The sequence below is a fragment of the Mus musculus genome, chromosome 18 (genome assembly GCF_000001635.26).
Source record: "Mus musculus strain C57BL/6J chromosome 18, GRCm38.p6 C57BL/6J".
In the NCBI taxonomy this organism is placed as follows: Eukaryota; Metazoa; Chordata; class Mammalia; order Rodentia; family Muridae; genus Mus; species Mus musculus.
The window spans coordinates 6,435,630-6,448,382 of record NC_000084.6 but is presented as its reverse complement, the minus strand read 5'-3'; the positions used below and the strand labels follow the sequence as shown (position 1 = coordinate 6,448,382).

Here is a 12,753-nt window from a genome sequence, read left to right as displayed (position 1 = left end):
AAATTATAAAAGCTTACTGTCAGCGTGGCGCAGCAGATTAAGATCCCGAGTGCCAAGCCTGACAGCCTGAGTTCAGTGCCCAGGACCCACACGGTAGAAGGAAAGGGTCCCACTCCTTCAGTTTGTCTTCTGGCCTCTGGACATGTGCTGTGGCATGTGCATGCACACACTCATACATACATACAATAAATGAAATCTTTTGGGGTATTTTTACTGGTGGTAGTTGTTTTGGTAGGTATTCTGAAAAAGGGTTTCACTGTAGTTCTGGCTGTCCTGAAACCACTTTGTAGGCCAGGCTGGCCTTACACTCAGAGATCTGCCTGGTTCTGCTCCTGAGATTAAAGCAAGCACCACCATGCCTGGCTTATGTTTACAATATTTTAAAATCATTTCATTAAAGTTCTTTTAGGATGATTTTAATACAGATTTTCTTTTTTTTTTTTTTTTTTTTCTCTTTTTTGTTTTTTGAGACAGGGTTTCTCTGTATAGCCATGGCTGTCCTGGAAGTCACTTTGTAGACCAGGCTGGCCTCGAACTCAGAAATCCGCCTGCCTCTGCCTCCCAAGTGCTGGGATTAAAGGCTTGCGCCACCACCACCCGGCTAATACAGATTTTCTAAAAGAGGATTGTTTCCCTAATTACATAATTAGGTTACAATTAAAGTGTTTTTGATTGATAGATAGATAGATATTTATTTACACTTAAAATGTTATCCCCTTTCCTGGTTTTCCCCTCTGAAGACCCCCTATCCCCTCCCCTCCCCTCCCCCCTGCTCACCAACCCAACCATTCCTGCTTCCTGGCTCTGGCATTCCCCTACACTCAGGCATAGAACCTCCACACAGGGCCAAGGGCCTCTCCTCCCATTGATGACCGACTAGGCCATCCTCTGCTACATATGCAGCTGGAGCCCTGAATCCCACCATGTGAACTCTTTGGTTGGTGGCTTAGTCCCTAGGAGCTCTCGGGGTACTGGTTAGTTCATATTGTTGTTCCTCCTATGGGGCTACAAACCCCTTCAGCCACCTGGGTACTTTCTCTAGCTCCTCCATTGTGTACCCTGTGCTCAATCCAATGGTTGGCTGTGAGCATCCACCTCTGTATTTGTCAGGCACTGGTAGAGCCTCTCAGGAGACAGCTATATCAGGCTTCTGTAGTTTGGGGGACTTTAATGATTGTAATTCCACTAATTTTACTACTCTTTTTCTGTCCTGGATAGTCCTTAAAGTCAGGCTGAAGAGCTGGTGTAGTGAAGGCTTAACTGACACAGGTGTGGGGAGTTCAAAAGTGGAAACTCTTAATTGGTTCCCCAAAAATATTTTTGAAGATGTATGAAATTTTTTTGAGATTTTTATGGAGAAAGTAGCTATGTTCTATCAACCCACATCATGTCGCTCCTGTGGTGGAGACACTGAAGAGCATGACAGACCTCCAGATTGCATTTCAGTCTATGGAACGAGGTGTGCTGGCATGACTTACAGAGGCATGTCAGTGCCAGTTGCAAACTTTGCTGATTTGTCTCCCAAACATCATTAAAAGGTAGACATTAGCAAAAGTTACCCAAAAAAGCCTTTCATAGTTATGCAGCTTTTCTCCATAATCATCATTTGATAGTAGGGCCTTTTTAAATAATATGTTTATTTTCAAATATACTTAGAGAATAAATGCCTACAGGCTACCATAGAGTTACACTCTGTTTTCTTATTGGGATAGATATTCATGAGATCTGAGGCCCTCTCTGTGGCTCTACAAATTATGTCATATGTGCATTTAACATAAGTGAGGTCTGCTAGCTGCCCCTGAAGACAGAAAAGACAATCCAGCTATTTGCTTGTTACATGGGAGTCGAAGTGTTCTCCAGAGACAGCCTAGATCTGCCGAGGGTCTCATGAGTGTCAGCCAGGTCCTCTCCAAAAGCATCAGCAGGCTAGATCTTAGCTGTGCTGACTCTGCCATCCTGTCAGATGGACAGGAGTCAGCTTCAAATGTAACCACTTCTGATTATTCAGTTACTGACTCTGATTGAATCGAAACTTACAAGTGATGCACACCCCCACCAGGCTCCTTTTCTAAGTAGTTATTAGTGAATTGTATACACATTTTTTAATAGGAAATTCCAACTGAAGGTACCAGGAGTGTACTCACTTCCTCAAAGAGTGCCCAGTTGTAAGGCTTCTCACTGCTCGGGGTCCCTTCAGCTTGCTACTCAGTCTTGGCCATTTCACAACTCTGCACCCATGGAGGGTGTTCTGAGTAGGGTGTGAGGTAGCCTCCAAGAAGGTAATGTAAATGCTGTGTCCCCTTTGTCCTGTGTGTCAGAAGGGGAGCTTGGGGAGACTTAGTGATGGGGACTTTGAATGTCTAGGGCTAGATCTACATAGGGGTAGGATAAATTGTTTTTAATGATCGTTAGTTAATACATGATTTGGACTGGTTTCAAATAGTTTTCTGGGCTTTTATTAAGCTATAATAGCATCTTTTCAGTGTTTGCTCAGTGGTTGAGAATCCATCTGTTCTGTGCATTTGAAATTGGAGGGTTATCAAACTACAATAATTAGATGAGACCCTCATACAAGGGCTAGCAAGCAACATGGCTTAATAGGTAAAGGCTACATACCACCAAGCATGCCATCCCAATTCTATCCCTAGAGCCCACGTGGTAAAAGGAGAGAATCAACTCCCACAAGTTGTTCTTTGTCCTCCTGATGCACACTGTCTCTCTCAGAGAGCAAAAGAGACACAGACAGACAGGGGAGAGGGTATGAGTGTCTAGATGATTCAGAAACACTTAAAACTCCTACAACAGAGATGTCGCTAGTACTTGAAATCTTAGCTTCCAGTAAAATTGAAATCAACATCATTGTAAGTTATTTTTCTAACTCAAACTATCTGTAACAGTCTGCTTTATTTTTGTAAGCAACAGAAGTTCTATAGATAGAAAGAATTACTGCATTTGATATGGAAAGGACTGCAGTCCTGTGCAGTGGTTATTGTTACTTTGTGTAAGTCTACGAAACCCTAAGCTTATTTCAAGGGCTTTCTAATACAGAATCTTTTCTGGAAGGTGACCTTTCTCCATGACATTGTATGTGATGTGCTGTGAATTCAGCAGGTGTATGTAAATATGTAAATGTTACCGAGGCATCACGGACGGAGTAGCACTGGGCTAGAGAAATGTCACATTGAAGTCATAGCCAGGCACACTCAGCTCTGACCCAGCATGCTGACAGTTGAATTGCAACACACCTTGGTTTTCAAGTCGGGTTTTTAGGTGGGCTGATAAGGGCTTGGGAAGCTTTTTGATTTCAGTTCCCTAATACAAAGATCCTACTTTAGTAACTAGACCATTTCATATCGTAGTTATTTTGCTTGGGTTTTTGTTTGGTTTTGTGGGGCTGAGGATCGGGTCTAGAGTCTCCTGCACACTGGTAAATGCTGCGCCACTGAGCTACATCCCCAGCTTTTGTTTTCAGTGCCTTTTTGGGTCAGCCTGTTAGAATTAGGAAAGATCTTCAGATTCAAAGGTTTTTAATGAAATGTAAATGTCTTCCATTTGAAACAGTTCATTTCTTGCTGATGATACGTGTCTCCCTTCCCACTTAGGTAATTTGCTGCAGGGTCAGGGGTGTGCCTGAAGGGCCTTAGACAATACCTGGTACTAGAACACATTTCCCTATTCTTGGAGTTGGCTTGTTTCAGAGTACTACCCCAGAGAATTAGAGACTCCTAAAAACCTGGTGGTTTCATGGTGTCTGTTTCTGATGTGAGGAAATAGAACAGATGAAATTATTCTACATTAAAAGAGCTTGCTCAGAAAACTTATCCATACACTACCAAAAGCAGCTTTCTTCAGTTCAGAGTTGTGTTTTCTCATGTGATCATGTTAAGTGTGTTCACTGTCTGCTGTCACACTGTTCACCAAAAATAGTCCATTTCCTTCCCCAGTTCAATGCGCTTAGCTTTCCTATCTTAAAAATATTGATCTAGAACTGTTTTCCTGTTTTAACTTTGAAATCTCACTATTGGTGGTGCTTGCTCTCCTTGTGTGTTTTCCCCCAGGACCTCAGCCTCATGTGCAGTGAGAGGTTACAGGACGGCATCGGGTCTGAGGGCCTCATGCGCAGTGAGAGGTTACAGGACAGCATCGGGTCTGAGGGCCTCATGCGCAGTGAGAGGTTACAGGACGGCATCGGGTCTGAGGGCCTCATGTGCAGTGAGAGGTTACAGGACGGCATCGGGTCTGAGGGCCTCATGCGCAGTGAGAGGTTACAGGACGGCCATCGGGTCTGAGGACCTCGTTGACTACAGCTCTTTTGGTTCTATAAAGCAGTTGTGATTCTAGATTTGCTTTAGTTGGCTCTGCCCACCATTTGTGGATTAAATTTGACTGTTTCATTTTATCTGAAGTAGAGGTATAGCTGGAAACTTTCTGCCTTGATGCCCCAGTTCATTAGTAGAAGTTTGAGAAAATAAGGTTGCTTTCATTTATTTCATGGAACAGTTGGTTAGACCTTAGAGTAAGAATGGATTAGGGGCTTTGAATGCTTCTACAGCCTCTGTTATAAAATAAGAATATAAAATCCAGTTCACATTTAATTATCCACATTTACTACCTTACCTTCATACAAATGCACGTTCTTTTAGAATGCAATTTTATTTCTGAGAGGGAGCTAAGAGAATTTTGGTATCCACCTAAGTTTAATCCTTGTCACGTTTGCACGAAGATGTTGAGCCACTACAGGTGGCAGGCACACTCTTCTGGGTCAGGGCTCTATTGTGCTGCATTTGTATTTCTTTCTCACTGCCAGCCTCTTTGTTGCTGTTTTAATTACAGAAACATCCAGGCCAGATTTTACAACTAGACTCTAGGTAGAATAGTATCATCTAAGAAACAGTGATCTCAGATACTGAGCTGACTATCTTGTGTGTGTGTGGGGGGGGGGGGGGGGGGTGTCTTGTGTCTTTATCTCTGCGTCTGCACTGGCAGGAGACAGATATTAAAAAGTAGGTTGGCTGGGCTGGAGAGATGGCTCAGCAGTTAAGAGCACTGACTGCTCTTCCAGAGGTTCTGAGTTGGATTCCCAGCAACCACATGGTGGCTCACAACCATCTGTAATGGAATCCTATGCCCTCTTCTAGACTGTCTGAACAGCGACAGTGTTTTCATATACATAAAATAATAAATAAATCTTTAAAAAAAAAAAGTGAGGTTGGCACACCTGCACACAGAAACTGGGGTGACGTTTAACCAGGGCAAAAAAGTATTTGAAAGTTTATTCAACGTTGATTCCCAGTTCATTTACCACTAAATGTTTAACTGAAGCACAAATACCATCAAAGACACACAGAAAACATTTTTGCAGGGAGAAAACATTGCATCTGTTTACTGTTTGCCTTCACTCACAAGAGGTGGTGAGCAATGACTGGATCATTTTCCTAGGTATGAAATGCCTGACCCTTCCAGAAAAAACAAAAAAAACCTTTTTTTTAAAAAAATTACTGAATATTGCCTACTGAAAAAGTAAAGGCTGAGGCAGCACATTTGATTTTAGGAAGTTAAAGTATTATGTTAACTCTCAACCATCATTCTGGGTAGCATTCATTTTTGTAGCTTTTTTTCATCATTTTGGCCCAGCTCAATTCTGTCACATGTCAGTGTCTTGGTAGCAGGAAATACTTCTGTCAGTATTTAGTGAATATCATAATATCAGTAAGTCTCCCCATAGAATCTGTAGATTGCAAATGTTAGAAAAGACTTACAAATCAGATACCAACTAAGTGGAGCTGTAACACTCAAAAAATAAGAGAATCAATAGGAGTATTTTTCTAGGGAGAAGTGTGGGCCATGAGCTTAATTCAGTTGAGGAACGTGTGAAGGTTCTGGTAGCCTAACGGTCTTCTGGGTACATTGAAAGTGTGGTAGATGTGTTCCTATTGTCCAGTGCCACCAGGCAGACCCTGGACCCAGGACCCTGGAGGTTAGTAAAGATCCCTCCCAAGTTACAGGTGAAATTCAGAAAACTTGATGGGATGATGATATTCCAACTAGCGGAGCACTTCATAGCAAGTCAGGTGGGCATGTTTGAAATGGCAGGCTTGAGCCCCAGGAACGGTGGATAATAGATGCCCTGGTACCATAGGATGTAGCGTAACTCTATTGTTTTGGGTTTTGGTTTTGGTTTGTTTGTGTGTTTGGTTTTTTTTTTTTTTTTTTTTTGATTGATTGTTTGGGGTTTTGGGGGGAATTTTTTGGTTTTGGTTTGTTTAAGTAACTTCTACTCGGAATGGTTTCTTTAAGAAGCCTTTACTGTCAGGTGGTTGTGATACTATTTGCTTTCTTTTTTCTTCTCCCCTCCCCCCCTTTCTTTTTAACCTGGCAAAGGAAAAGAATAAAGAAACAGGTTTCCTTTTTAAAGTTGCACACACTTTGGGGGGTAATAAATGAACATTTTTTTTGTTTGTCTTTTTTAGAACTGAGCTCTCCATAGACACACATAGTAGCATAACACAGTGTCTGTCCTCAGGCTTCACTCTGTACAGTAATCAGCATAACTCCGTTCTTATTGACTGGATTTTGTCCAGGTGGGTTAACTGGGTGGGGCAAGTTCATTAACCTTAATCCTGGTACTTCTTTTCTTCCTGTTAAACTTGAAAGATAAGTTCTCCTGTCTAAGTATTAAACTATCAGATTTACTTTTTATGTAGAAGAAAGTTTTGCAATGATTGGAATAAGAAGCTATGTAGACTTTAGTGTTTGTACACAGCTGTTGGGAAGGCCCGGGCCTCGGTATGACGATCTGGACAAAATAGAAGCGGAATGCTGTTTACCAGGTTTCACCTCATACTCACTGCAAAGTGCATCTCCAAGAGTGTGGACTGGGAGCCCAAGAGCACTTTCTGCACTGTCCAGCACAGTGTCACAGCTGAAAAAAGTAGTGGCTTTTTCTTTAACTTGAAGCCACTTTGGTTAAATGTGGCAGAAGATGCTCGTTTGCCTCTGGGAGCCATCTCTGGCAGCATCATTTCTATCCAAATGCTTCCATTTTGCACAAAAACATCTTTTTCTTCTGCTGAATTTTTAATGTTGTAAGGCGTCTGGTGTCTGTGCATCTTGTGAACTGTCTCCTTATTTATGTTCAGCATTCACAGCCGAACAGTACCAGCAGCACCAGCAGCAGCTGGCACTCATGCAGCAGCAGCAGCTTGCGCAGACTCAGCAGCAGCAGCAAGCAAATAGTAGTTCCTCTGCCGCCGCGCAACAGGTGAGGGCCTTGTGTCTTAGGATTATCCTCGTTGTTTCCCACCAGAGTTCATCTCTAATTACCAAGTGTTGTCCTAGAACCTTGCATCTAACCAGCAGAAAAGTGGCTCTGGCCTGAATGTACAGGGTTTAGAAAGAACATTCCAGGTGAGTCTGGGAGCTGTTTGCTCTGCTGCCTGTTACACAGAGTAGCCTGAGACCATGGTTCTCTTAGTTGTAAAGTTGCTTCTTTCTGACTCGTGGTCTGTGTGTAACGTACTGTCCCCAACGTAAAGCCCCAGCAGCAGATGTTCCGGTTCCAGAACTAAGCCCAAACAACCTGTTCTGCTCTTGGAAAAGTATTTGCTGTATAGATAGAGTTGGGGCTTGAAAGGCTGAGAATTGAGTCTTCTAAGCATCTTAAAGGAAATTTCATTTTTGGAGATTAAAGAGGTCTTCTCATTTTTTAATTACGATGTCAGATCTTTTTTTAATTAAGAGATGGTTGTCTTACTATTGAAAGATGCCTTTGAGTGTACAGTGGGTGGATATTAGCACTGAGGGTGTTTACAGAGAGGAGCCATTTAGAGATTAAATGGAAGAAGTTTACATATTTGCCTTAATGGGTTCGTCCAGCACTGCACTACCTGAGAAATGTGTTTTAACCTTTCAAGTGGAACTTTTTGCTGTTGTTGCATTCTGTACTAATAGGCTTATTTTGGTAATTGCTTTGTATATATTTTGTATTCCCATAGGAAGATCAAAATGTATAAACCCTTAAGTTAGCTAACTTTTCAACCTTCAGACTTACGGCTATGAAAATAGAATAGATCTCATTGGTTTGCTGCTTTTAGATCTGTGAAGCTGACTGTGGTGACCTGTGTAGTGAGGCCGACTGACTGTGGTGGCCTGTGTTGCTCTGACTCATGCTGACCTTTGTGTTTTCCTATCAGGGTTTTGTTTCTAAGACGTTGGACTCTGCTAGTGCACAGTTTGCTGCTTCTGCTTTGATGACGTCGGAACAGCTGCTGGGGTTCAAGGTGAAGGATGATGTGGTGCTCGGGCTCGGGGTGAATGGCGTCCTTCCTGCCTCAGGTGAGGGGTGGCATCTGCGTGCATACGTATTTGTACACATCGTGACTCAGCCACAAAATGCACAGCGCTTACACGCTTTCTTTTTCTCCCTAGGAGTATACAAGGGCTTACACCTCAGTAGCACTACACCAACGGCACTTGTACATACGAGTCCTTCGACAGCAGGTTCAACTTTGTTACAGCCTTCAAATATTACACAGACTTCGGGTTCCCACAGCTCACTGAGTCACCAAGTAACTGCTGCCAGCTCTGCAACAACTCAGGTTCTGTTTGGGAACAACATCCGATTAACTGTCCCCTCATCTGTCCCCACTGTCAACTCTGTCACCCCAATAAACGCACGGCATATACCTAGGACTTTAAGTGCTGTTCCGCCATCTGCCTTAAAGCTGGCTGCTGCAGCAAATTGTCAAGTTTCCAAGGTCCCCTCCTCATCCTCTGTAGATTCAGTTCCAAGGTGAGTAGTTCTTCTAAGCTGAAATGTCTGAAATGTAAACACCTAACTCTGCCTCCTGAAGTGGCTATCCACCTAAATTTTCTCGTTTCCTTCTGTGTATTGAATGAATGAATACACACACACAAATCTTTGTTTATTCAAGAACTAAGCAAGTGGATGTTATAATTCAGTGTTAGTTGAATTCAGTCTTGAGACTAAGCCGGTCCACTCCCTGGGAAAGTCATGTTGCTTCTGTGACGTGGACCTCCTACTGCAGCAGTAACCTAGAAATCTCTAGAAATCTTCTCCAGCTTTGGGTGCGAGGAATTCTTTTTCGCATGTGTTGTTGTGCTGTTGATTTCATCTGTAGCCTACTGTGGGACTGAAATTGGTAAACCTTTCTTCCACAGTCTGCTAGCTACTCCCAGTAGTGGCAATGCTGGCAGACCTGGCCACATCTAATCATTGCTTTCTCTGCTCACTCACCTTATTGAAGTTCAGTAGTTTAGGGTTTTTGTCAAGGCGCCTTTTTAACTATAACTAACTATTACTTTAACTCTGTATTAACTAATTAAAGTCCTGCTGCTACATAGTACTAGGAGAAAAAGAAACAAAGACCTGCATTATTCAGATTAGCAAGAACTAAGCTTAAAACATAGACATACATATTAAAGCAGTGCAGGTAATAGACAGAAGCCTTTCTAGGCGGGTCTTAGAGCAACGTGTGCTGCTCAGTTCACTGTACAGACAATCACTGTTGTTTTAAAACAAAGAGAAACATTTTCACAGCAAGGTAACTGTGAGTGTAGATCAGAAATAGGCAAAGCAGAAATAAAGTTGGGAGAGCTAGTGTTTAGTGGTTAACAAGTAGCTGGGTTGGGGGAGGGGGGAGGGCCAGGCCTGTGCTAGACCAACATTTAAACTTTTCAGCAGAGAGTGTCAGGGAAGAACAGCTATGTTGTTGCTTATTGGTAGCCTTTACTTTGCACATCTACAGGTCCCTGTCTACATTTATCAGGTCAATACCAGGAACGTATTGTTGGTCTGTTCATGGCTGGTCAGGGGATTAGTTCCGCTTCCCCATCACCAATGATGACTTTAATTGCTGTAGAACTGGACAAATATGAGGACATTTACAGTAGATGGGACTTCTCATATCCCTGACTCTATTTAAAAGTAGGAAACAAAGCCAGTGGACTTTTCAAAGGATACCTCTAGAACCTAGTGTTCTGGCTACTAGTCCTGTGTCTGTGTCTCACTTAGTGACGTCCATTAGGACCTAGATTTAAAGTCCTGACATGTTAGATTACTGAGGTAGTCAAGCTTTGGGGTTGGAAGGAGAAGGTGGCTCCGGGTAAAGGTGCTTGCCATCAAGCCTGGCAGCCTGAGATTGACCACTGTATCCATGTGGAGGAAGAAGAGAACCAGACCCTGCAAGTAGCCCTCTGACTATACAACGTAATTGTGTAAAGGCTGAAAAAGAGTTCAAGCCTGAGAAAATGACTCAGTGCTTGCCAGTACAGCGTGAGCACCTGAATTCATAGCCCACGGTTTTAAAGACGCTCCATGTAGTGTTGGGTGCCTGCAGTGCTTACACTGTTGGGTTACAGGAAACAGTGGCACAGGCAGATCCTCAACTCCATGAACTTCAGGTTTTCTCAAAAACAAAGGTGAAGATGGATAGAAGAAAGGCACTTGCCGTCCACCTCTGGCCTCCATGTGCACACACACACACACTCACATCCCAAAACGATGATAAAGGTTGGGGCCTACCACGATGGCTCCGTGAGTAAAGGCACTTGCCACCAAGCCCAACAAGCCAAGTTTGATCCCAGAACCTGCGTGGTGGAAGAAAAGAACTCACTCCCCAAGAATTGAGCTGAGACACTTACATGAGTACATGTGTGCATGGACATACATACTAAGTAGATAAGTGTAAGAAGAGAAAGCAGCTGCAATTGTAACTTTCAGAGCGTGAGACGTATTGGTGTAGGGGTGTGGATCTTTGGTCAGTTGGGTTCCTGGACAGGGTTTTGGTGTTGGGGGTGTGGATCTTTGGTCAGTTGGGTTCCTGGACAGGGTTTTGTCAGTGCAGTTGGCATGGAGTTGACTGTTGACCCCTGACTTACCTGATTTCTGCTTGCATGATTTTCATAATTACAAAAATTCACAATCCTTTGTCCCATCGCCCCATAGTGATGTTTCTTCCTATTGTTAAAGATGACTAAGGCTTTTAAAGGAACGATGGTCTTCATTTGCTTAGTTTGTACATGACTGTTGACTAAAAGAACTTTTATCCCAACAGGGAAAATCATGAATCGGAAAAGCCAGCACTGAACAACATAGCAGACAACACAGTAGCAATGGAGGTGACGTAGCTTCCTGGGAGCAGGACTGCATCCTGGGGACATGGTCAGGTGCTATGCATCAGAGCGTTGGAACGCAGGGAGTATGGAGAGCACTTGTGCGGTTCCGTGGCAGCTGTGGGGACTCGGCAGCACTGCGCAGCTCTCGAATCTCTCGTGCTTCAACCTTTCTTTTCTTATTGTTAATAGGAAAAAATCAACATCTGTAAATTAAGAATACAGCAATTATCTGTACAGTACTGCATATTTGTAATACCCTTGTATATATGTTACTTGAATACAGAACTGTTCATTTGTGATGCTTTGCACTTGGGGGCGGGGGGTGGGGGGTAACTGCAACAAGAGTGTGAGCTGTGAGATTGTGTAGCTGGTGTCATCACATCATGTGCATGGTGCGGAACCTGCTGTCTCTATTTATTGTGCCGTGTTTACAGGTTTTGTACACTGTACCCTCATTGGTTCCTGTGCTGTAGTAAATGTGTTAGGTAGCTGTGGACTCCTTGGTATTTTGTAAATGGTATAACATAACTTGGTTCCCTCTGGGTCCTTGAGTTTTCTGTGTATCATGTGAAAAAAAAATGGTGACATACATACAGAATTTTACAAAAAAAAAAAGGCATCAGTTTTTTAAAACGGGGAATGTACTGTTCAATGGGGATCTTCCTGGTCTACTAGCATTAGGACGCGCAACAAGCTAAAAATGAAGTCTCTTGAATTCTCCCGTCCCCGCCTGTCTGCAAGCTTGGGCGGCCCTGGTACTTAAAGCACTAATGTTATGTTGCTGCCCTACAAACAGCCCAGTCGTCCCATTTCCTTCCACACCAAAAAGTGTTAAATCAAGTACACAAACGGAGTCCTTACAACTGGAGTTTATGTTGTCTTGCCCTTTTTTTTTTTTAGCACAAAAAGATGTACTTTTATATTGTGGAATTGTTTAAAGACTTCATTCTTTACTTGTTCTTACAGAAAGGATATAGGGGAGAAGAATGCGGTAATTGCTGTCCGTGTATCGTCATTCCAGTTTGTAAAACAGCCAGCCAGCTTTTTTCCTTTTAAGATTCTCCAGAAGGCTGCGAGGCCAGAACCACAAATATCGGGTGCCTTCCTTTGGAAACATTTGACCTCTCTTCTGTGAAGAGAATGGTACTTACCAGACTACTACTGCTTTGTTAGTACCGAAGTCTGAATGCCCAGTCCAATGGCATACGTTATCCTTAAGGTTTTTAATCCCACCTGGAAACATTGTGATAGAATTCTCACAAAATAAACCCAGGGCATTACATGTTGACAAACTAACGTGCAGTGGTCTTTGCCTTTTGTTTTCAACCCCAGAACTTGTGTGACTTTGTTTCAGTATAGGGGCTTGGCTAGAAACAGCAAGGAAGAACTTCAAGTTCATGTTCTCAGTGATTATTTTGACATGTCTGTCTACAACAGTGAAGGAAAGCCCTGTACTGACTTATATTCTCATGGAGGTGAGAGTAAATAAGATGGAAAGCAAAAAGGCAGGGTCGCTGAAGAAGCGCAGCGAGCCAAGGATGCTCCCAGTCGGTCTGGGTCAGAGACCTGAGCAACAGAGGCTGTTGGGCAGAGGAGCATTGAGGACTCTGGGGACTC

General features: G+C 43.1%; 1 protein-coding gene across 2 annotated transcripts in view; it reads left to right on the top strand.

Annotated features, from left to right (window-relative positions):
* Positions 1 to 12,432, top strand: part of Epc1 (enhancer of polycomb homolog 1) — an 80,158-nt gene extending 67,726 nt beyond the window's left edge. For both annotated transcript variants that reach the window (NM_007935.2, NM_027497.3), the window contains exons 11-14: positions 7,140 to 7,261; positions 8,193 to 8,334; positions 8,428 to 8,791; positions 11,076 to 12,432. In NM_007935.2, the coding sequence (NP_031961.1) occupies positions 7,140 to 7,261; positions 8,193 to 8,334; positions 8,428 to 8,791; positions 11,076 to 11,148 (701 nt within the window). In that variant the 3' untranslated portion in view covers positions 11,149 to 12,432. The remainder of the gene's footprint in view (positions 1 to 7,139; positions 7,262 to 8,192; positions 8,335 to 8,427; positions 8,792 to 11,075) is intronic.
* Positions 12,433 to 12,753: the final 321 nt, after the last annotated feature.